A 25858-nucleotide genomic window follows, 5' to 3' on the forward strand; every position below is an offset into this window, starting at 1 on the left:
GTGCAGCGGTAGACCCCCAAATAGTCTGTCACGGCGACACGGCTATCACTCCGCTTGTATAATGCCATCTGAACCACACATATGAGGACTCTGTTGAACCTTCCTACAAGCGCGTTTGCTTGCGGGTGGTAAACAGAGGAAAAGCAATGACGTATGCCACGTTCCTGAAGGAACTCTTCAAATTCAGCAGAGCTGAACTGCGGTCCGTGGTCGGAAACTATTTCACTCGAAAAGCCTTCACGAGCAAACACTTGTTGCAGAAAGTTCTTGACCATCGCCGTAGAAACTTGTCTTGAAAAAAAAAGAACTTCTGGCCATTTGCTGTGATAATCAATAAGCGTGACTACATAACGGCAATTGATGTGAGCTTGCTCAAGTGGGCCAATAATATCAATGGCAATCTTCTCCCAAGGGTTGTCAGGGAAAGCTACTGGCTGCATAGGTGCTGCGATTGGCCGTGCTGATTTGTCACATGACTAGCAAACAACACATGTTTTAACCAGTTGCTCTACGTGGTCATCCTTTCGAGACCATCAGTACAACTCTCGCAAACGGCTTTTCGTACAACTGATTCCCGGATGTATTCGTGTGCGACTTCCATCAAACGACGAGTAAGGATACTTGGAATTACGATCACACAAACACACACGCACGCACGCACGAGCGCACAAAAGGACCCTCCGGCTCCCACACGGGATCCTTGTTCAAAAGTAAAATGAAAACATTTGTCCGAGCAGTTCGCTTTACATACGCTTGAATATATCACGCGGGCAGAGCGCATATACTCAAGGTAGATTGCCATCGCTCGTGTTGAGAGTGCACGGATCTGTCTTTATATGAAGAGCTACTCGAGACAAAGACGTCGTGACAGTCACTTTTCTCTAGCGTGACCACGTGCCTTCTCCCAGTCGATGGCGTGTCCCCTGAAACGTGCTCAGCCAAAGCACTCGATTTAACATTTCCTTTCTTCACGTCATAAATGTCCTTTTGTGTGTGTGTATTAAACTTTTTGCTTTGGTCGGCGCAGTGCCTCGGGTTTTCTACCTTCGGCAACACACGGATGCATGCTGTGATTCCCTTTAAGACACTTAAAACGCACTCTTAGCGGCATTTCATTGTTCTAGGTGCTCCCGCCAGCGCTAAGGAGACAGCGAAAGCCAGGGGGCTCCTGGAATGAGGAGACCGCCCACTTAGGGTAGGAGCGGGACCAGACCGCGATACCGTTTCGTGCAATAAACGTTTGTTCCTTTTCGTTAAACGCTCACTGGCATTCATTTCGGTAGCTCAGAAAAATTAAAGACATAGACACATGAGAGGACACGTAGACAGGACGGGCGCTAGACATCAACTGGCTTTAGCGCAAAGAAACGTACATAAAACCCAATATTCATGAGAACTAACAGACAATAATGTTGTCATTAATATTGTGTCTAACAAAGAAAAACGAGCCCTTGAAAAGCTATCTTCTTTCCTTCATACATAAAACCCGTTGGACAGGCGCGCACGCGCGACATCGCATTACGAGGGGTTCTTTTTTTTGTTTTAGTATGTCTAATTTTTTTTTTGCGCTACCGAAATGAATGCCGCTGATCACAACCAACGAGCCCGCATTACCGCCTTAGACCCTCACCCGTGCACTTTAAAGGGGTCATGAAGCACCCCTTGGGCTTGTTGAAAAAACACAACCTGCGGAAAGCTGACACGGCTATGAACTGCTCTGCAAAATATTACAATCGTGCGCGCCGCGTAAAGGCCACAAGCGGAGCGCGAAGTTGCCGTTTCCTCAGGCGCCCTCTTTTCAAACAGAGGCCGGTTCTCACTCTCGTCGGTGGGCGGGGCGTCTGCACGTTGACGTCGCGGAGACATAGCATGCTTATTGGCCGATAGCCGGATGAGATGCGCTTCTTGCCACGGGGTGCCGCCACTTGCCCGCGCCGCACTCCTCAGTCTGCTAACTTTACAAGGTAGCCGCAGTCGCGCGTGCGAATCACAGCGGGAGAGCGATCGCATTTCATGACGCGCGCTGATGTAACTTCTTACCCCCGTGCCATCCCTCCCTGTCTAGCTTCCAGTGCGCTCGCCGGCACGAGAAAAGAGAGAAAGCGCTGGGAGCGTGCGCCAAACCCCCGTAACTCCGCTGATTCTTGACGGATTCGAGAAATTTTTGCGGCAATCGATTCGGGAGGCAGTACACTCCGATACTGAGGCCATTAGATCATTACTTGGAAAAGTGGTTCATGACCCCTTTAAACTACCGCAGCTAATACTGAAGTATGTCGAGAAGTTGAATTAGCTGACACTTTGCTTATAGACGCCACGAGATATTATCTACCTGCGACCAAGCGTGACCAACAGCCCAGACTGCCATGGAGAAGAGCGAGTTACTGCGCACTCAGAGCTCGTCTCGGAAACGCTGATCTGGGGAATATTGTTGATGCCGCCTACAGTATTTCACACCGTGATTGCAGCCTTCATCGAGCATTTTCAAGGTATAAAGATGGCGAATAGCAAGAAGGGTTAAACTTCTTTCCTTTATCGCTTCTCACATAAACGTGTATGATAACAAGTGATCTTAGTCGGATGTTTGGTACAATCTGCGCCGAAGCGACCAACAATATCAACCTGGCGACCGCGTCTGGGTATGGACTCCTTTTCGAAAACGAGGACTGAGTGAAAAACTGCTGCGACACTACTTCGGACCATACAAGATTTTACGACGACTAAATTCTTTGGATTATGAGGTTGTCCCCGACGACCTCACCTCGTCATAGTGACGTCGCCCACGCCCTGAGGTGGTCCATGTCATCCGCTTGAAGCCTTACCATGAACACTGATGCTAACACGTACACTAATGATTTACTTCTGTCTTTGCTAATGCTCGATTTCGCACCATTTTGTCTTACAAGCATGTGTTTCATGTTTAGTTTCAACATCGGGACGATGTCTCTTGAAAGCGGGGGCAATACCACGTGAGCTATGCAATTGGTCACTGCAGGCGCGCTATCTTTATCATTTGTTGCATCTGTTCCTTTCGATGCACGCGTGGAACTATGCGCGCAGTGTGTCGGAGTTTAACGATGTTACTGCTTTCTTTTTGTGTATCACTTGACGTACTGATAAGATACGTCACACATGGTCTACGCCTTGTTTTAAAAGAGCGCGCAGCACCGAGGTGCAGTGTTCTTTACGCCTACCAACAGCCGCACCTGTCGACGATACCGCCGAGGAATCCGGTCACATGTTCGACCAATAAAATGGTTGCCTCCCGGACTGTTTTCGGGTTCCTACCGCACTAGTCGCAAGACTACGTGACATCTGGTGGAGGTGCGGATGTCCCATGCCCAAGTCGCGCCGTAGAAGCCGGAGCACCAGCCCCCTTCGTGCGCTTCCCCTTCGTGCGACGTTGCTACCAGGCAGCGATCAAGCCGCCTGGTAGCCTTCTTGTAATCAAGATGGCAACGAATAAGGCAGAAGCGAGCATCACCGACTCAACCACGACCCCGATAGTCCTCCAGCAGCCAAGAGAGCCGCCAACGTTCCGCGGCTCTCCATGGGAATACGCCCAAGAACGGCTAGACAAGTTCGAAAGGGTAGCTATATAGCCTCAACAAGTGGGACGACGACAGTAAGCTTCGGCACGTCTTTTTTGCGTTGGAGGACTCCGCCAGGGTGTGGTTTGAAAACCATGAAGCATCGCTATCTTCTTGGCATCTGCTGAAACCAGGATGTAAGAAAAATAATTCAGGCGTTGACACTCCGCTCCACGGCGCGTCCAGATATAGAGTTTTAGTACTGCGTACGTATCGTACGTGGCGCCCTTGCGTACGTAAGGACGCCACGCTTTGCGTAGTGCGCATGCGCAGACCGCAACGCGCACGTATCGCGTTACGTAGGCGGCCGCTACGTACGCACGCATGCGATGCGCGCGTGCATACGTATAAGCTGGTCGCGCCGCTCTCGAACATGTTCGCGACAGCGCGAGATTTCGTTTCGCAAAATGGCGGCATCAAAGGCGAGCACCGGCCGGCTCTACTTTTCCATCGCGTATGATTTGGCGCTTCTGCGCGAAGTAAACGCGCACAACCCATTTCAAGATCCCTCGCGGTCGGAAGGCATCGTGAAGAACATGAACTTTGCTCTGGGAAAAGTGTTTAGTGTGCGCGCCTTGCGCGAAAGGCTGGGCCTTCTGTTGGCACAGTTCGTCGCAAACGACCACGCCAGCCTCAGAAAGTGAGTACTCAAGTTTTGATACCTCACGATGTGCTTCGTATGTCGCATGCGTACTTTTAAAGCGAAAGCTTTACTGGCCTAGACGAGCGAGTTTCGCTGTGTATCTCCGCGGTGCGTTGAAGCGAAGAGCGGATACCCCGTGACAAGCCGCGCGAAATTTCGTTGTGGCGTTGCAATTGTGCGCGAGCCTACAACGAACGCGTTCGTCGGCTCGTCTGTGCACCTCTCCGAATGCCTTTCCTCAGCGTCCGAGGTGAAACGCAAGGAGCGTTGCAGAAGAGTACGCGAGTGCGAGCGTTTGCTGTGGTTTAGGAGCCTGGCGTTTCGTTTTAAAGCTTTCACTTGCATAACCGGGCTAACCGGGCCTAGCCGAGCTAAGCCGCAGCCATTTTTTACGACCCTTTTACGTGTCTTTTTGTATGATTAGGCGCGTTTTCATGTCAAATGCACTGCCTTCGTGCGAAGCCCGTCGCTGAGATTCGTGTCAAGCGCGCGTAGGCAATGCTTGTGCCTCTATCATGTGCTCGCGGAGGGTCCACCATTGGTCAGGCGCTTTGCGCGCGTCGCTCAAAAGGCAGGTTTCCGGGCTCGCGCCTCAGCTGCCGCTCTGCTGTTAGATTGAAATCGTTGCCATGCAAAGCAGGCCGTCAGAGCCCTGATCGAAATGGGCGCAGAATATGTAGGTTACCCTGTGTGGAGCTGTGCTCTTTGTAGTGCAAATGGCGCACAGTTTTATTAAATACACAGAAATACATGAAGGTGCCTACGTACTCGCATCTTCACGTTATTCATGTATCGCATAAATTGGATTCATACTGATCCACTTCTCGACGTTGCCACGGTCTTCTCATATTTTAACAGCTGACTGTGTTGCTTCCAGGTCGGGTACCGAAGAGGAGTACGAGGAAAAAGAAAGGCTGCTACAAGAGATATGCAGCCTCGCAAAAGACTTCGGCTACAAGATCAAAACCCCCAAAGCGCAGTCCTCTGCGGGTCAGATGGTCAGTGCGGCTGTGACCCGCGACACTGCCGCTGCTACGTTGGTGCCAGCGTCACAAGTCGCCTTCGGTACGTAATGACATAGACAGCCGGTAGCTATTTTGAGCAACGGGATGAATACCAAAGGATGGCAAATGCACTAGAGAACGACAGAGAGTTCTCTGGGTTGAAGAAGTTAAGAAGTTCGTAGACACAAAATTTAACTAGCTCGCGCTGGACAGGGAGATCATTGGGAGGGGCCTTTCGTCCTGATTTGGACATATAATGGGCTGACGATGGTGATGCAAATGTCATATGTTCTGGAAAATGTTATTGTGCTGCTTATCTATAACGTCAGTCATTATACATAACGCTGTGAGTGAGGAAGAATGTACGTATGCGAAAGGTAACTACACACAAAGGTAGCTCCTGTGCACGCTTTTCGCTACTATCTACTGATAGCATGGTCTCGCAGCTTTCATTTAGTACTAAGAACAAATGCAACGTTAGTAAATGATTGCACTTCACATATACGTCACTGTGTACACTGCAAACGGGTTTGAGCCTTTTAGGGAGTTTTGGGCTCGTTGCGCAGCGTGCATCCTAAAGGTACTACGCAAAAACCCCTTCGAAAGGAGGTTCAAAAGGAGGGAGTGATTAGACGGAACTAAGGAGGTAAATTTGTGTTTTTATTGAACTCATTTTGAGGGCTGGAACGGAGCGCATTGGAAGTTTTTCTGGTTCTTTTGGGAGCTTTTAAAGCCTCCTTTTGGAGGTAAAGTTGGTGTTTTTGTGTAAGCCATTTTGGGGGCTTGAACAGAGCGCATTGAGAGTTTTTCTGCTTCTTTTGAGAGCGTTTAAAGCCTCCTTTTAAAGGAGGCCCTAGAGCCGTCGCGAAAAAAAAAAGTATATTTTAGGCACTATATTACGTTTACCGACCAATTTCCGCTACTGTTCATCACTAGGACATAATAGAAAATGGACATCGAAGTATTTATGCACAACCATGACATTTGCATACAAGTACGCACGACGCAGGAATCGAACTCGCGACCACACGCACTTAAAGCAAGCACTATAACCATTACACCACAGCGCCACCACTTGCAAGCTTGCTTTTTTCGTGGGCTTATATATGTACCGATGTATATACAAAGCGGCTGGTAACCCGTCGGCACAACTTCGAACTTCTGTTCTTGTACCATCGGCGTGTGTTTGCTCTTGCGGAAGGTCAATACATAATTTGTGGGGCGTCATGCAGGCCGAGCCGATCGACGTAAACACCCTCGGCTCCGAATTCTCCGGTTCACCGTGTCGTGCCGCTATAAATATTATAAACGTGTGCCCTCTTCGCTCGCGCTAAATTCGTGGATACCAGCGTGACAAAGGTATCCTCAGATGAGCGAACGTATGTGTACTCCATGATCGTATGCTGTGGAGCAATTTTCGTTAATTCTGCAGCCGCGAACTGCGCGCGTCCAGATGCGGCAGCGTATTATGACTGGTTATGAGCGGTTCGAAGACCGCCTGCATTCTCATATGAAAATTACACACGCAGATGCCCGACTTAGAAGAACATTGTACTGCCGCGAGCTGCACGCAGGGGCAGCAGCGCGCTCTGAGCAGCTGAACAAAAATCTGTTTCCGCAATTAGCGCTTATTCGCAATGCACTCTTTAGCGCGGACCGCCTGCGTTCGCATATGAAAATTACACACGCAGAAAATTCCAGACTTACAAGGACATTGTAACGCGCCTACATAAAGTGCGTTGAATGCGCGCCTACAGCCGCGAGCTGCACGCAGCTAGGGGCAGCAGCGCCTTCTGAGCAGCTGAACGCTTATCTATTTCCGCAATTAGCGCTTATTCGCAATGCACGCTTTAGCACGGCATTCAGTGATTCTCTATAACGCATATTCAGTATTTATTTGCTTTCATACTCGGATACTATCTACATTTCTTACTAATTAGCTTTTATTGGTAAGCATCACGCCACCGCGTTAAAGCGAATGCTTAACGCGTGCCCCAAGGTCAAGGACAACCTCCCCAGTTTACCAGTGACAGGTCTCCCACAAAACAAAAAAGTTAATGTACTTGCACTTCTCTCTTGTGAACGTCCATGTGTACTTGGCCCTCCCCTCAGACAGATGATGCAGTACCCATTAAAAAAATCATATACCCTCTTCCTCAATGGAACAGCTGTTCTTGAGAAAATATGGTTCTGTTGAATGACTTCACCACAGCATCAGAGAGGTTGGCTTGTTTGCAATTCAGAATTTCACAATCGTAACACAGAAACACAAGGACTGTAGCAAATATGCAGAAAACTGGAAAAACCATCATATCTGCACTCCCTCGTCCACCTGCACACTACGTTAAACTTTATTCATACAACAGCAACCTTCAATTATACTACTATTGATGAAAGATCATCTAATCTACGTTAGAACACAGTGATGACTTTCTGTCTAACTTTCTGTTGCCTATCTTCTACAACGTGTCATAATCTGTGAATCATCTCTTCAATGTGTTTAGGTAATAAAACACAAGCAGTTACATTGAGCAGGCAGTGTTTCGGCAATTTGTTTTGCAAGCACAAATTCATTTCTCAATTTGCATGCACGACAAGTAGTCATACTTCAATTGATACAAGAACCAGTGGTTGCAACATTTTATTGGAACCAAAACAGCAGCAGTTCTCGTGTCAATGTAAGGATATAGGTATATATTTCCATCGTCGTGCACAGAACCTACTCCCAAAACTGAACACATAGAACAACATATACAGTACAGCCTAAGCACTATACATAATTCACAGCAGTAAAGCAAAACGAAAGTAGGGTGTAAAATCTCATCATGATGCGCACTAACGTGTGCACTTCACCGTGCCAGTATGTAAGTACAATCCAAAAAAATAAGCAACCCAAGGAACTTGGTGTCAGCCTACACACGAAGGCAACTAATTAGTACAATAAGGCTAGCATCTATGAAACCGTGTAGACACGCAGTTGTACAGTTTTTTATTGCATTAGTTTGCCCTATGGCATCAAAACATGTCGCACATGATTTTGGAGCTGAGTTTCCTACAAAAAAGCCCAAAATAGACCTGTGGTGTTGACTGTAGGTCCACTTACAAAGGTGCATAAAAGCATTCAATAATGCTCACAAAATTAAAAGGTGACCTTCATATGTTGCTGTACATATTTACTCACAGATACCTGGAAGCCATCGTAAATTTCTAGAAGTGTGCTTGGGAACTTGTCGGCATAATCACATGACTGCAATGTACCAATACTTCTAATATGCATAACAAGTACACCCGGGCTTCAATGTTTTTATGCCAGCTAGTGCCATCTGTAACTCAAAAGTTCATCCTTAATTCCTCACTTGATGGCGTACGCATAATTACCACATTGAAAATAATCCAAGCACCATGGCTGCAACGTCAACTTGCAATTAGGCAATCACAGGCACAATAAAAAAATTCCTGTAAATAGTGACTGGTCGCTTTGCACATTGGATCCTAGGACTTGATATGCCATGAGGATGAATAAAAATTGACCACACATATATAGAGACTGTGAAACAGTCAGGAGTTCAGTACATAGGTAAGGACAACGTGAAAACGAAATCAGAACACATAGCAACAAAGGGGACAGAACGACACACTACTAACAACTGAAGTTGAACATGTGCTTGGCTTTTTTAGTCATGTGTGTTTATATCTTTCTGTGGTTGTGATTACACTTCAATTACTAGTAGCGCATTGTCCTGTCTGCCCCCTTCATTCCTCTATGGATGTGTGATTGTTTAGTCTTGTAATTTTTTCGTACTGTGTGTTTACATCTTTCTGTGGTTTCGATTAAACTTCAGTTGCTAGTAGTGCGTCATCCTGTCCCCTTCATTTCTCTGTGCTGTGATTTTTTTGCACCCTCTTTACTATGAATATACACTAACTCGCCCAACTGCCCCTGTTAAGACTTATGTTTGCTGAATAACACTGGGTCCACTCAGCGTCTTTTTAAACAATGCGAAATTTTCAAATGCACACGATATCAGAAGGGTTGCACGCAGTATTGCGCATAACACTCTGCATAAATACCAGTGTTGGCCTAAATGTGGTAAGATGTACGAGCTGTTCGACATAGTGTAAAGTGAGGCACATCAGGGTGTTCCCACAATCATGGGTGTCTGCAGGGGTTTGCACAAAGGGCACCTACCGCCATCAAGACACACCAGCACTTGACCCCACCCAAGCTACACCAATGCTCTCCTGCTCACCAGGCCGACACGTTACGCCGCCTTGCACCCCCAAGACAGAATCCTGCCGACACTCATGCCCACAATACACTTGTCTTGAACACAGACTTGTGGGCAAGCAACACTTGCTGCTTTGCCAGAAGTGTATTCCTGAAAATTAGACAAAAAAGAAGTCCACTAAGATTTCTGTATACATAAAAATGAATGTCTTACCGAAGATTCGCACTTCACTATCCTTATTGCAGACATTTTGTCAAAACACGAAATAAATACAAAATTGAGATGCTGCTAAGTATTTCCTTGTGAGCGTTTCACTTCGTGTGCACAGGGCGAAAAACAAACGGATGTAAAAAAAATGCGAAACACCACCAGAAGTGTACTCTTGCCATGTTTACCATTATGTGGGTAGTTTTTGATGTCAGTAAAGTTATCATTATAAGTACACTTTAAAAGGGTTGTGAATGTTAGCAAGGTCTTGATTAACCGCACCTACTCTGTTTAGGAGTGAATATTGGGCAGCTTGGCACTGAACCATGGCAAAAATAAACAGTGCACTTCTAATGAGGATAAACTAAGGCCTGGGCACAATAACAGCGCTTTCACCTTGTCAAATTGTGTCAACAGTCATGATACTATGTATTGACCTTGAAAACTATGGCAACATAATGCAAAACAGCAAATTAACGAGAGGCAATAAACAAGATGATTCAACAATCTGGTTCAACAGACTCAACAGCTGACTTATGTCAATGCGATTAAATTAGCCTTGCACATCTCCTAATGGCTAAGAATATGCACATGTAACCTTGGCAAATTCCACTGTTGATACGTGACCAATGAAGTTGCATTCCTTCCATGCCGTTGAATGGCCGTTCCTTCTTTTCTGTTTTTACTGTTTTCTGATTTTCATTGTTTTCACTAGCGTAAATGTTTACCCTTTTTGATTTTGTCGCTTTGCAGATGGCGTAGGTGTTTGCCTTCGAATGTGCACGTTTCTTCTGCTTTGTCTTTCCTGTTTCTTTTTGTATGCGTATATGTTTTGCCTCTGAACGTGCACACGTTTCGGCTGCTCTGTCTCTCTTTTTGCTCTACTGGGCCTTGTTCACTTCTCAAGCTACCATTGTCGCTTTTCACTTGAGGCCCATTTTCTGTATTTTGCTGGAATAAACATTTATCGATTCATTCAATACCATAAAACGCATGTGCTTCACAATACACACTGCACTTAGCAGATGTCTGTCACATGATATGGCCGTCATTGTATAGCTTTAACATGATTTATTCGTTCTAGCTAAATGAATACAAGCTAATGATGTTAATGTACCTTGATATGCAATTTCAATGTTCCTTGATGCATATGTATGAAGGTACAGTGCTTATGTACCTTAATATGCTATTTCAGGAGACGGGCAGAGTGCGCAATGCAAAATTGTTGCCGAAAAGTCTTTTCACTTCCTGACAATTTGTGCTTCGGTGGGTTCTCACAGTTGCACGGCGGGAGAAAGATGTCCAGGGTAGTTGACTGCATCCAAGGTAGATGCTGCAAAATGAGAGCGCACGGTCTTGTCACATGTCAATGTGCGCAAATTGACACGATGATGAAGGATTAAAACAAACAAATGAAGTTGGAGAAAAGAATAAATCGAAAACAAAGTTGTCCTTTATGCACATTCCTTCATGTGACAATGTGATAACCGTGGCCTTTTGCTCTAATGTATATTCGCTGAAAGCATCATGCCTCATTCATGCTTTATCGCAGGCAAGAAAATTATATCGTGCAAACAACTTTATCAGGGCGCACTCCTGGGCGGATGGACTGGTCGTATGAAGCATGAGTGATATTCACAGAAGTTCCAAAACATGCATCACACATCATTGCTATCTGAGTTTGACGAATTAAATGCGAAGCATTTGTTAAACACTTCTACGACTTTGAACGGATTTATCTACCTATCTATCTAGCCGCCTACGACTCATGGCTCGTGTGGTTGTTTCGTTAATGGGATGTATGCCAAAATTCGTGTGGCATGACACGACTGCATGAAGAACATGAATGATGGGTCTTAACGTGAAAATCATGCTATGCATTTCATTAACCACATGATTTACACGTCACTCCCTTGGTTCTCGTGCGATTGTTTCGTTAACTTGATATTTACCAAAATAGGTATGGCATCACAAGAGTGTATGACGCACATAAACGACAGTTTCTAACGTGCAAATCATGACACGCTTGTCATGTATGGCGTTATTTTGACAATATGGTCTCGGGGGTGCTAGTGACCGTTTCGCCTGCTTCATATACACCAAAATTGGTATTGTGCAGTGTGACTGTACGTCCAACATAAATGACAGCTGGCAACATGAAAATAATGACATGCATGTCATGTACACACTCCACGCTCATGGTGCGCTCGCGGCCGGTTCGCTAGCTTGACATACACCTAACTTGATATAACGTCACGTGATTGTGCGACGAACATAAATGACGTATAGTAACATGAAAATAACGACATGTATGTCATTTACGGCATGGAGCCTGGTGCACTCGCGTCCGGTTCTCTAACTTGATATCATACCAAGATTGGTATAGCGTGACGTGACTGTATGACGTACATAAATGACAGCTGGTAACATGGAAACAATGAATGACATGCGTGTAACGTACGGCACGGGTTACATGCCACGCTCATGGTGCGCTGGCGGGCATTTCGCAAGCTTGACATGCCGATTTTACTTTTCTTTTTTTTTTTTGCTTTTCACTGCACTTTTCAAGCGATGCAATGTACAGAAGGTCATCTACAGGTGCATAAGCGACGATAAGGGCTCGCAAAGAGAGAGAACATCAGTATTACTTACCATTTTTGTTCCTGACTGTGCCGAGCACGCAGGGTGCCCACCATCTGCTTGGTAATGCACAGCGGCACGCTCGCTTGAGTCGACAGGCAGTCGCGGTTATCGCACTCGCAGCGCAGCATGTCGCACTGTCGTCAAACCACGCATATCACATCCAGCGGCGAGAACACAGTGAGGCTGCAAGCACAAAACGCGCACACACGACCGACAGAGCTTATCGCTTGAGAAGTGGCGTTCACAAGGCCTAGCCGGCGTAGCTACGACAATCGCGCCGCCGCCTGCCGCCGCGGGAACGACTCGTTCTTGTTCTTGTTCTTGTTCACCTGCAACTTTGGCTCATACCCACTGTGGGGGATTGGCCAAGACTTGAGTGGTTTTATAAATGTAATAATTCTTTAGAGGGGAGGTTACAAAATAGAAAAATTATAAATTTGATAGGAAATTTTGACACTTGATCAAATATGAAAAATAAATAAAGAAATAACAATAATGAAATAAAATAAATCAATGCCCGAATATTTTAACTATATACATGAGTTGACACAGAAGAATAGTAATATAGATTATCTAGTTAGCCGATTGGTTTCATTGAGGTAATCCCTCACAGCCACGCAAACCTTCGCATTGGAGAACCCAGAAATAGAGGCTCCAAAAGACAAAAGCACAGGCACAGATAAATTCATTCCAATAGCCCGTAAAGGCCTTTCCAAATGGGTTTTTCGTGCTGTAGTATATCGCCTGCAGGTCAGAAAGAAATGATCAATTGTTTCCAGCTCACCACAGAATGCGCACAGTGGAGAAGGTGCCTGAGCAGACCTGTGTTGGTAGAAATTTAGCCTCGGTACACGACATCGTAGCCTCGTAATTGACACTTCCAGTTTACGGGTTTGACAAAATGACCTCCGCCAGGGATATAATAAGTGCCGATATTCTGTGGAACTTGTGAGTGCTGTGTCTGCAAAAACTTCCATAATGCTACGCCTGCGAAATCGCGCAGCCGTCACATAAGCGGATGTTGGAAAAGAAGGTAAAATCGGTCCATTAATCGACGACTTCGCTAAAGAATCGGCAATTTCATTTAGGAGCAACCCTTTATGTCCAGGAACCCAAACTAAGCGAACTTTTCTCAAATGCACGGGTACCAGTGCACGAAACGCCTTTATTACGTGGGAGTCAACCCCAGCAGAAAGTGCAGCACAGAGGGATAGGGAATCTGTGAGTATAACGGCAGATGTAATTGTCGAGTTTAACTTGCGCAATGCGAGCACTACTGCCAGAAATTCAGCCACAAAAACGGGTATGAAGTCGGGTAGTCGAAGGGAATAAGACCAGTCCAAATTCGGGCTAAATATACCAACACCTGACTTTTCGTCACACTGTGATGCATCTGTAGCAATAATAATGTTAGTGCTAATGCTCTGCAGGTGTTCTTGTAATAAACCGTGTAAAGTATGATGGGGGAGTAATTTTGCATTATTAGGAAAAATATCATCAAATTGAATATCCACAGGGTACGAATTATCACGAGGCGGGGTTACATCGCAGATATGTACGTTCAAAGGGTCCAGTAAACGTTGTGCAAATATAATTTGGGGTGTGTGAAATCGCGGCCATCTAGCCCCAAAAAATAATTCCGGATGGGAAATAAAAGCTGTTTCTGATTGTCGTAGTGGGGACTCGTAAATTCTTAAGAATGTCTGAACAGTCAGAAGGCGAAACCGGCACGAAAGAGAAGGAACCCTCGATTCTAGATACAGAACGTTGTTAGAAACAGTTTTTGGAAGGCCGAGGCATAAGCGCAGCGCTTCCCTTTCCAAAAGAATTAAAGGCCGTATCTTATAGGCTGGGGCACCAGAGAATAGTACGCAGCCAAATTCCAAGATAGGGCGAACGTACATGCGATAGATCATTAATAGTGTGTCTCTTTTCAAACCTGTGCGGTTGTTGCTTAGCCTACGCAACATGCCAACAGCACGCGCACCTTTTCCAGCTGTATATTCGATGTGGGGTCGCCAGTTAAGGGATTGATCATAAATTACCCCAAGGTACTTAATAGACTCCACCTGTGGTATGTCCTCATAATGGTAACTCAGTGAGATGTGCACAGGGCATTGCAGTGGAAAAACAAGAAGGGCACATTTACTCGGATTAAGCAAAAAGTGATTGTGATCGAGCCAGATCTCCAGGGTATTAAGGTAAGTCTGCATCCGTTCATATAATGTCTGGATATTATCTGCCGTTGCAAAGAATGCGATGTCGTCAGCATACACATAAGTTGTTATTTCCTCGTGTCGTGGAATGGTGCTCATTAGTATATTAAATAGCACCGGGGAAAGCACTGAGCCTTGCGGTACTCCTCTCGTTTGTGTATGGGTAGTCGATGAAAAACCGCTTTTAAAACAATAAAATTTTCTGTCCACAAGGAATTCCGAATCCACGCTACTATGTATGCCGGAAAATTGAGATATTCCAATCGATCCAATAAAATACCATGTTCTACAGTATCATATGCTTTAGCGATGTCTAAAGTAACTAAAGCCGCATATTCATTACGTAGTCGTGCTAAGTGTATACGACTTTCTAAATCAACATGGGCATTCCAAATTGAACACCCAGCCCTGAACCCGATTTGACAGGGACTTAGAATTGATCTCTCGTCAATAAAATCATTGATTCGAGTATGGATAATTCTCTCGATTAATTTTACTAGATTTGACGTCAAGGCGATTGGCCTTATGTTATCCAAAATATACCCTCCATCTTGTTTCTTAAGCAGCAATATAATTTTAGCAATTTTCCACTCCAAGGGTATCCATGCATTCTTTAAGGAATAATTCACAAGTTCTAAAAGAACGTTAGGCGATTCCTGAAGTAAAGCTTTTAGCATTGAATTCGTAATTCCATCTGGTCCAGGAGCAGTGTTCGGTAGACATAATACAGTCTGAGTCAATTCATATAAAGAAATTGCCGGAAAATCATGCGAAGATACCGACATGTTGCGAATAGCCGATAGATTAGTGGTAAAGCGACGTTCTAAACCTTTGGCTATCTCTTCCAGTGAAGCGCTCATTTCTTGCGGCGTCAAGATACAAGATTCTAATGTTAAAGGCGTTGGCAGTACTTTTCTTGTTCGAAGGTACGCAAACAAAGCACGCTTATTTTTTGACTTGGAAAGGTAATCGTAATGTCTAATGTCATATTCTTCTTTTGCACGGTTAACAGTGCGCTTAAATACGCCAGCGAGAAACTGATAGTCTTTCCAATTTGTTGGGCATTGATTATGTAGGAGCTTTTTCCAGGCAGCTTTTCGTCTTCTGTAATCGCGCGTACATTCATCATTCCACCAACGAGAAGAGGATCGTTTACTCGATGGGATAACGAACTCGGAGTTTTTCCGAGATCCGTCTAGTATTGAGCCGATCTTAGACGCAATTTCCTGACCACTGGCATTCTGAAGTTTTAAAAGCGCAGAACGCAGACAGCTTTGAAATTTCTTGTGATTGACATATATGCCTGTTGGCTGATCTAAAGTTATTATTGGGCAAGTAATATCAAAAACTACAGGAAGGTTATCGCTGTTAGTTGCCGAGTCAACCACGGACCATGATAAAATATTGATCGCTTTTGTGCAGAACGTTAAATCTAACACTGAGCGAGTCTGACCTCGAACAAATGTTACCTGCCCTTTATTCATACACGAAAGATTTTTGTCAATGGTCCACTCCCACAGTCGCCTCCCACACAAATCTGTTTTAAGCCCCCAAGACAAATGATGTGAGTTGAAGTCTCCTGTTAGTACAATTTCCTTTCTACAGGCTGTCAAAACGCTGTCGAGGTGGCTCGTACTTTGTACACCGGTGGGGAAATAACAATTTACGATCGAAAAAGGGTGGTAGCCTGGAAGACACAAATCTAATGCTATAATTTCACAATCAGAGTCCAACATTCTGAAAGAAATTTGCGCCCTATGACATATTTTACTTGATACCAGAATCATTAAACTACCGCCACGTGTTTGGCGATCTAATCGAAAAGAACGAAAACCTGCGAGAGAGAAATTTTTATCCGGTGTAAGCCAGGTTTCTTGGAGAATTACAATATCAGGGTTAAGTTGATTACAAAGGTAATTTAAGTCAGTTGAGGCTGAGAATATAGATCGGCAGTTCCACTGAAGTACCCTTAACTGACCAATGGTGGTGAGCGCACCGCAGAGGAGCTTGCCGCTTCCTTGCCGTTATCTTTATTCGTAAGCAACGATTCAGTCTTTTTAGTTTTTGACTTGAGAGCAGCAGAAATAGGGGACCTTGCACGTTTATGAGCTCGAGCATCAATTTCCATCACTTGGCATCACTTGTGCTTGGCTGAGGCGTAGACCGGTCTGATTGCACTTGTGATACAGATTGCTTAGCCTTATCTGCAGATGCAGAAATTTTGTCCAGCACTAGCCTATGTAGTTCAGCGGTGTCAATGGTGACAGTTGACTCAGGCGCTGTAGGAACCTGGATTCCTGGCGTCATCTGATTTGAAATCATTTGCATGAAACATTCGGAAAGGTTGGATATTAGTTTATCCATAGCCTTAGTCATTGCCTTCTCCACAGCAGATTCAATTGCCTGCGATAGATTAGAATCTAGATTTGAAGTGTGTCGTGCTGCAACACCAGAATATCCGAAGGCCCTGTCTTTAACCATATCAACAGCTTCCCTTCGCGAACAGCGGCGGCGGTCAATAATTTCTAGTATGTGTACTTCCTGAGCACGAGCAGAGCAGTCGGAGTAGTCTGCAGAGTGACTCCCTCCACAGAGACAACACTTTGCTGATGTTGCGGAGCAGTCGCTTGAAGAATGGCTCTCTCCGCAGGTACGGCAACGAAGGTTTGATTTGCATCCTCCCGCACTGTGGCCGAACCTCCAGCAGTTTTTACACTGAATTGGACGAGAAGCGAGGGGCTCTACGCGAAAGATGAGAGGCCATAACTTTATTTCGGACGGGCATGTTGTGCCCACAAATGTCGCAATGACAGATTCAGTTGGGATCCTCTCGTTGTTAATAATGCGGTTACATCGGTAAACGGAAATGACGCCTGCTCCAGAAAGCCTGTCTAGTGTCTCGGCTGGACTTAACTTGGAGTCGACGCCCCGTACGAGGCCCTTAGTACACGCAAGGTGAGGCGGAATAAAAGCACTCACCGGGGTTGAAGCAAACGAGGTGCACTTAAGCAGATCCTGCACACAGGTCTGGTCTGGTGACCTACACACTATGCCTCCTCGCCCGAATTGGCGCACGTCGGTGATGGTCTGAAAATGGTTTGACGTGGCTTTAAGCTCCTTCTGGACAGCCTGGGGGTTAGTGAGCCTGATGAAACCTCCATTTGTGGGCACCAGTGCAACAGGAATGCTGCTGACACCACTGCGGAAAAACAAGTCTAGCGGTAAGTCATTAGACGGCAGTGACGCTGACCAGGCGGATCGCGCCTGACCAGGAGAATTGGTCGACATCGGCACCGATGATTGAGATAAAATCAAAAGCAGATACTCGACTAGGGACACAAAAGCTAAAACCACTCAATACTCAGCCAACAACCTCCTCCCTCCTCGCGTTTTTCTTTTTTTTCTATGTTTTTTTTCTTCGCGCGCGCATGCGGAAAGGTCAATCTAAATAGGTCGCGAAAGTCGGAACGAAAAGTGGTCGGAAACCTATTGCGACAAACATCAACACCCGCGTGACGATTAAAGCGCTACTAGGTGAGGGGGGGACAAATAATGAAAACAAAAAATTAAACGTTTATTTTCATTAGTTTTAATTTTATTTGTCACGAATAAATTAGTAGATTACTTTAATCAAACTTTAGCCTTGAGTATGTGGTTGAGTGGCCAATTTTTTCCGTTTATTTTCAGAAACAGCGGCCACATGCAGGCAGTCTGGTAACATGGGCCAATGGTTTTGCGCATTTTTCGATGCAAATGGCGTCGCTCGTTTTTGCGCAGTAGGTTTGTGCCTATCGTCCGTAGGTGATTTCCTCGCATAAGCGTTGTTTTCTAGTCGTGGTACTTGGCAGAAGGTAATATAGCCCATCGCAGCCATCGGGAACCTGTTTCAGTGACTGTGTTTTGCCAGCGCACAGCCGGCGTGCTGTCGGCCTTCGGGACGATGAGTCCGCCACGCTACGCGAAGAAACGCTGCGCTGTCTACGGATGCAAGAGCAACACGTGTGCAAGGTTTGTGTGCACGTTGAATTGTTATGCTACTTCTGATTTCCGTGCTATATTTTGGGGTAAATTCCTGTTCAACTGCAATATTTCGCCAATAAAATACACCTTATTTATCAAATATGTCTTTTTCGTCTTTCCGTTATCTTGCAGGCTTCCATTATGGAGCCGTCATAGTGATAAGAAAAAGAACGTGCAGCTATAAAAAAAAAGTAAGAAGCAGCGCCCTGTCAAAAAATTTCATAATTTCGCGCCCATCGCGTTAAAACGTGACGTCATTTCCGCTTCCGGTTGTGACGTTATTTTTTCTTTTTTTTAATTCTGTTTGTCCCCTCCTCACATAGATGGCGACTGTTGCAACAACTAGCCACCGGCTTGACACGGGGGCTTCTACGGAAGTTACGCTACCAGTTTACATATACCTTGCATGCGGCGCGAAGTCTGGCTTGCTTTTGACCTGGCGGGGGCGGGCCGCAGTACGCTGCAGCCGCCAAGGCCAAAGGGCTTCCTCGCTTCCTCTCCAGCCGTTCGGAGGGTCGCGTATATCTCTTTCTCTGGGCTATCTGTGCAAGGGATTTTTAGTGCGCTGAAGCATGCCGCCTCTATCTTTTACTTCTTTCCCCCGCACAGCTGCATACATACCCGCCAGCACTGAAGGCGGTATGGAAAGCTTCGGAAAAGATAGAGAAAACATGGAAATGTGATGGGAGTTTTTTGTTCTTGGAACTCCATTCGACGAATGGCGTCAAATAGTGAATCTACCTCCTTTCTTCCACATAATTTCTTAACGAAGTAAAATTGAGGACGCAGAACTTTATTACACCCACCTCATTACACCCTAAGGGAGTACTGTCCAGATGAAGGTAGTATTAAGGAGGATTGTAGCCCTTAAAACGCCCAATTCAGCTAGTTTGTGTTTGCAGTGTAGTAAATGTTGAATAGGAGCAATGCTTCTGAAAGTGTATGATTGAAACACTATCTACTGTATCCCACTGCCCAGAGCCACTGAGTGCAGATGAAAGTTGTGACGACGCATCTCAAAGTGCTGCAGACCTACTGGAGAAAATTGTACAGGGCACCGACATAGCCGCAACACCTGGCCCCTCGGACGAAACCACGATCACTGCTAATAACCAGCGGCAAGAGGCATCAACGAATGCGGACGACAGGCCCGATACTGAAGGAGCTGCCCAACTTGTGCCTAGTAAGTACAAAGCTGCATTTTACAACTAAATTTATTACTTTCCTCATTACTGTGTAATCATTACCATGCAGCGGAAAAAGTGAACACACTCGAGTGGTACTCACTCGACCACTGAAGTGACATATAGCTGCGCTCACTGCAACTCATACAAGAAATCCCACTGCGCAGGCAGTCCGTGATTTAACGACAAAAAATCACTCGTGCACTATGAGGTGAACAACAGGCAACGGACTCTGTTATTTCTTTATTGGGACTATGTTACAATCGTATCATGTCTACCACATTCATGTTTCAACCACTCTGGCCAATTGACCGCTACTATGCTTGAAATCGGTGGCGCTGATTGACTAGTCTCACAATTTAGACAACGGACTAGCATTCATATTTCTGACAGTATCAAAGTTTTTGTACACCTAACAAAATTTAGTGTACAATTTCTTTGTCACTGATGCTCGTTGCCGCCTGGTTTGAAATAAATAATGCTGCACACTAAATGCAAATAAATTTAAATTTTACAGGAAGACGCAGGGCTCAAGCAGCGACGGCTAGTGCGGACTACCATCGAGAAGAGGTGGACACACGAGAGGGCCCTGAAAGAGAAGGAGCACGCGCTTGAGATGGTGCGTCTGGCTGTCGAAAAGCTCCGAATCGAGCGAAAGCAACAACGCTGTGAGAAAAGGCACGAACTGAAAGAGAGCTGCAACTGAGAGAGCGGGAAATGGAAATTCGCGAACGCCAGCTGCAAGCACAACTCGACGAAGCGAGCCAAAGAGAGCAGCTGTCGAGATTCCACAAGGCTACTCAAGACACGATACTCAAAATTGTAGAAACTATTTGTGATAAGTTGGCAAAGTAAAAAGCATGTAAGTAACATTCGGCAGGATTGACTAGAAGGGAGACTAAATAATGTAACAGTGCTTGTGGCTTGGTCGTAAATCCAGCCCGCGACCTAAAACTTAATTTTATTATGCAAACATTTCAGTGTTGCAGAGAAGACACTTCGAGATTATGTACTTGAATTATTACAGTCGTACATTTTTGCAATAATCTGCCTTAAATGTGCTCCATGTGCAGTACGTCTTTTCTTCCTTTACTGTGTCAGAAATGGTGACACACAGGTTTCTGCCTGATGGCTACACCTGTCACCAAGCTTTGTGACTCTACTATTCACTGGCAGGCAGACCTCGTCATTTTCGCATCACATATGTTTTTTAAATTGTTTATGAAATTAGAGCTTCATAAGATGAAAGCCAGCTGCTTACTACTTTCTATTGAGTGTTTATTTATTATTTTTTTTTGTTTCATGTCAACCATTTATGCTTGACAATAAAGGAAGAGAACATTTCTTTTATGAGTACACATGCTTTATTGAAGCGTTACAGTTATGCAAAAGGCTATCCTTGGCCTGGATTTTGAAACGTTCTCATGGTGGTGGGCTCGTACCGTTGCACAAAATAGTTGATTGAGGTTTATATAGATTACATTGCGCCGCACTTAATGACTGGCAGGGCTCAAGTAATCTTGCAGAGAAGGTGGCTGCACATCAAAATATGTGGAGACTTGGTTACCATACATACAAGCATGACAGTTGGTCAGGATAACAGCAACCCTGTACATGCGTGGTACGGCCTGAAGTAGTATCTTTTGGTTTTTTTTTAAGTCCACAAATGCAAATTCTGAGGTAACCGTTCCGAATCCCCACTCAACGGCCTGTCTGACCGCACTCATGGATGAATTGAACTCTTGCTGGGAGGCTGTCAATGCTGCTCCTCCATAGGGCTTAATAAGCAGTGGGCGGAGAGGATAGGCTGGGTCGCCGTATATAACGAATTCCTTGTCCAGTGCCAATGCTTCCAGCTTTTCATACAACTGGCTGTCCTGAAGAATGCCCGAAAACAATGCGTTCCATATAATTAATCATTTTTCAATGCATTCAATACAGTTCAGCTGCAAGAACGAGTACCTGCATACTTTGTAGGATGCTTCTATGATTGTAATAAAGTGACTATATCTGTGTATGTGGAACTGACTAGCGAACGGTCCGAGCAGGTTTCCTAGAACGTCATGTATAACGTTCTGACGGAACATAACTCACCAGCATCATGCCTTCGTCCCGGGTATGGTCCATCCAGCTGGCAGATGAGCCCATTTGGACACATCAAAGACTGGTATTTGAGCACATGTAGCCTCTTGTGCCCTGAAAAGTACAGGCGCTGGTCTTGCGAGGGTCGGCATATGGGGCGCGCTGTACCGTCGATAAACGCCCAGCAGTTGCTCAGAGGAGTACCTTTACGATGAACAGCCTGGGGCAATCAAATATCAAGATGAGAACGCGCACTAATGTGTTCAACCTCGAAGGGCTAAAAAAGAAAATATAACTTACCTCGCTCATAGCCTCCAAGTCCGAATGTTTGAGCCACGGGTGAATGGTCATATTGCTCAGGAGGCAACCGAAGTTCTTTTCGATGTGGTAGAGTACTTTGTTCGATACGCTCGACACCACAGGATAGTGACGTCCAAAACATTCTTGCTGGTCACACAGCCGGTTTGGATAGGCAAGCCTGCGGAGACATATGCATAGGGCTTCTGTGGCCGTTACCCTGACTCCCTGAGCGCTAGTGATGTACTGCGGCATCTTCAGGGCACGCACGAGCACTGGAATGTCAGCTTTTTCGAATGGAAACTGTCGTCGAAAACACTGGCTCGACATTGAGTCCAGGTTCAGTAGGCCACCTCGCGATGCATACACCCGACGCCGCGGCGGTTCTTTCTCCCGCAGTATGAGTGCCTCTATGTCCTCCCAATTCAGGTACGCAAGGCAGTAGGGGTCCCAAAGAATACTTGACCTCACCATTGTCGAGGAGAGATTGCTGCACCTACCGCACGGCCGGTGAGAAAGCACGAACGCTTGGCGCGCGCGCGTTCACCGTACGTTTTGAGTGGCTATGGCTACGGTACCGTACTACAGCGGCTAAAAATATGGCCATAATCCGGCTACCACACTTGGATTCTGTCAACAACACGTACTTCTATTTTGATCTACCAGATGGCGCAACACGCTTCACGATCGTTACGTACGCGGGTACTACGGCGTACTAAAAGCCCATTCGCGGCAAACGACGCCACGTAACGCAAGGCGCTTGCGTGATGCGTACGTAGCACCATCCCGCAGTACTAAAACTCTCTAATAATCTCTAATAAGCGCGCGTCCGCCGCTCTTTGCCATTCGAAGAATAGGTCCGATCGAGACCCGCTTTCGCGCCGTTCTCCGACTGCCGGAGAGCGACGTGCTTTCGGCTTTCCGCGTCGTGTGCGTCTGCCACGGGACGCTTCGAACTGCTTGCTTTCTGCTCCGCGTTTTTCACGCTAGAAGTGCGGATGTCGTCCCTGTCGAGGCCAGGCATGTTTCCAGCAGTCAATAAAGCGTTTTAGTCTATCCGACATTAAAGAAACCGTCGCGTAAAACCAAATAAAGTGCCCCCAAGCTGGCGCCAGGTCAAGTGGTGCCAGCTATGAAGGATTAAAAACAACTAACAAACGCGTAATCTATGTCGTCCGAGCATTCGGAAGCGCCCATCTAGACTCGCTAAACCTACAGCATCGATTATTTGAGTATGGCTCTCAAAAACGGGGCCGAATTGGCCCGTATACGTTGCTGTCGAAGCTTAAAGACATGAATCTAAAGCAAATGCAAGCATCAGTTCGGAGCTTACAAGCTGCAGAGCACACGGCGGCGACTTGATAGATTCGAGGTGGACGACGACCGCTTTTCGCAGTGCGGCCATGTTTTTCGGAGTAGAGAATGCCTCGCCAGCAAAACTTGCCGTACACGTTGGACAGCTCTTGCGCGTGCGGCGACGGCCGACGTTCTGTGGCACCGCGCCGTTGCGGCAGGCTTGGCGATAGCGTGAGCGGGCCAGAGGAGGTTCAAAAACAGAAAGCCACCGGTAGTACTAAAACCTACTGCCCGCGCTGATCTTTTGCTCACGTGTTGGTCCGACACAGTGGGCTTCAATCGCGTGACGTAATGCTCCCTCCTTTATTTTTCCTTCCTCCATGGCGCTTGGTCCCTAAAGTCCCTCTATCTCGCATGAATGGATGGATGGATGCTATGAGCGTCCCCTTTATAACGGGGCGGTGACATGTCTGCCACCAGGCTCGAAGGAAAAAAAAAATTCCTTGTTTCAAGTTGGCTTAATACCTTATCTACACTAATTAAATCTATGATATTATATCAAAAAATATAAATTAACGGTCCATCTCTCTGCCTCTTAAGGCAGAATGACCTTATTTTTCCCCATTATTTATTTTTGTACTTTATCTCAACTTTTCTGCCACCAATACTCTAACCGTCTCTTACTTATTTCTATCGCGGACGTGTTCAGCTTTCCATTGTTGTCCCTAAAACCCAAGGCTTCATGTAGACTCGTGCCCACACGTATACCTGGGTGAATATCGCCACATTCAATCAGTACATGTTCCATCGTTTCCTTAGTTCCCCCGCAGCATGTACATTGTTCTTCTTCGTCACTGAATCTCGCTTTATAACTACGCGTTCTAAGGCAGCCCGACCTCGCTTCAAACAGCGAAGCGCTTCCCCTTGAATTATCATAAAACATTTCCCTCCTTATTTTGTTTTTTCCATTTCGGTAGTTACTCAGAGCCGGCTTCTTTTCCATCGCTGCCATCCAATAAGTCCTCTCCGCCTCTCTGACCTTCCGCTTAATGCTCCTTGTTGCCATATCGCCCGCACTGCTAGCCGTATATTTACTGGTGAGCCTCCTCGTTCTTTTTCTCCACTGCGTGTCAACGCTTTTTCTATAGAAATACCTGAAAACCTTCTCTGCCCGTCTGCTCTTCTTCTTTTTCCTCAGCCTCTCTTCGAATCTCATTTTGCTCTGAGCTTCCCTCACTTCAAAGCCTGTCCATCCCATATCACCCTTTACAGCCTCATTTGTCGTCTTCCCGTGAGCGCCCAACGCGAGGCGGCCCACCGTCCTTTGATTTACATCCATTCCTGATCGCACCTCCGACTTCATGCACACCACTGAGTTCCCAAATGTAAGCCCCGGGACCATCACACCCTTCCACAGCCCTCGAAGCACCTCGTACCTATTGTATCCCCATAAAGCTCTGTGCTTCATAATTGCAGCATTCTTCTTTCCCTTTGCTACCGATGCTTTCTCTTCTACCTCCCTATATCTGTCCCCCTCATTTACCCATACTCCGAGGTACTTGTACTCGCTTACCCTCGGTATGTTTTGGCCCTGTATTATGACCACATGGTCTTCGTGTTCATTGAATACCATCAATCCACATTTTGTTGCACTAATCCTAGTCCTAAAGCCTCACATTCCCTTCCGCATATATCTGTAGTTGCTGTATATCATCTTGACTGTCCGCAAATAAGACAATATCATCGGCATAAAATAGACCTGAAAGCTTCTGTTCAACCATCGTGCCGACCTGTTTGTGTGACAAATTAAATCTAATGTTGCTACCTTCTAGCGCTTTTTCCATCCTCACCATGTACAGCATGAATAACAGCGGGGACAAAGGACATCCCTCTCTCAGCCCCTTGCTAATTTCAACGCTGTCCTTGCTACTTATTCCTTGCCATTCTATACAAACTGTATTTTCTCGGTATATTTCCCTCAAAAGCTGTATACAGTCGTCACCTATGCCCACTTCTTTCAATATAGCCCACAAAATTTCCTAATTAACATTGTCATACGCCCCGGTGATATCCAGATAAGCTACGTATAAGGGCCTGTTTTCTATTTTCGATATTTCTATACTCTGGATAAGAACAAACAGATTATCGTCTGACCGCCTGTCGATTCGAAATCCATTCTGAAGTTCTCCCAAAATATCATTTTGTTCTACCCACGCTTCTATTTTTAATTTTACTGCCTGCATCGCCAACCTGTATAGCACCGATGTAATGGTTAGTGGTCTATACGAGCGAATGTTATCCTTTTCTCCCCTGCCTTTATAGATTAAGTTCATTCTACTTTTTCGCCAACTTTCTAGTATTTCCCTCTCCTGTAAGCACTTTTCTACGGCTTTCAGCAGTGCTTCTTTAGTTTTATGTCCGAGTTCGTTAATGAGGCTGACGGGAAC

The 25858-nt window shown here is 45.8% G+C and overlaps 2 protein-coding genes across 2 annotated transcripts; one reads left to right on the forward strand and one right to left on the reverse strand.

The window, feature by feature from the left end:
- Positions 1-3997: 3997 nt before the first annotated feature.
- LOC125757587 (uncharacterized) lies at positions 3998-20351 on the forward strand. Its single transcript, XM_049413166.1, has 4 exons — positions 3998-4230; positions 5111-5298; positions 19532-19735; positions 20254-20351. The coding sequence occupies exons 1-4, from the start codon at positions 3998-4000 to the stop codon at positions 20349-20351; spliced, it is 723 nt and encodes a 240-aa protein (XP_049269123.1).
- A 795-nt stretch (positions 20352-21146) lies between these two features.
- Positions 21147-22259, reverse strand: LOC119383691 (uncharacterized). The gene is made up of 3 exons (XM_037651969.2): positions 22119-22259; positions 21834-22038; positions 21147-21627 (listed from the first exon to the last, which is right to left on the reverse strand). Exons 1-3 carry the CDS (start codon positions 22167-22169, stop codon positions 21230-21232), a joined length of 654 nt encoding a protein of 217 aa, XP_037507897.2. The 5' UTR covers positions 22170-22259; the 3' UTR covers positions 21147-21229.
- Positions 22260-25858: the final 3599 nt, after the last annotated feature.

This window comes from Rhipicephalus sanguineus, chromosome 1 (assembly GCF_013339695.2).
Source record: "Rhipicephalus sanguineus isolate Rsan-2018 chromosome 1, BIME_Rsan_1.4, whole genome shotgun sequence".
Lineage (NCBI taxonomy): Eukaryota > Metazoa > Arthropoda > Arachnida > Ixodida > Ixodidae > Rhipicephalus > Rhipicephalus sanguineus.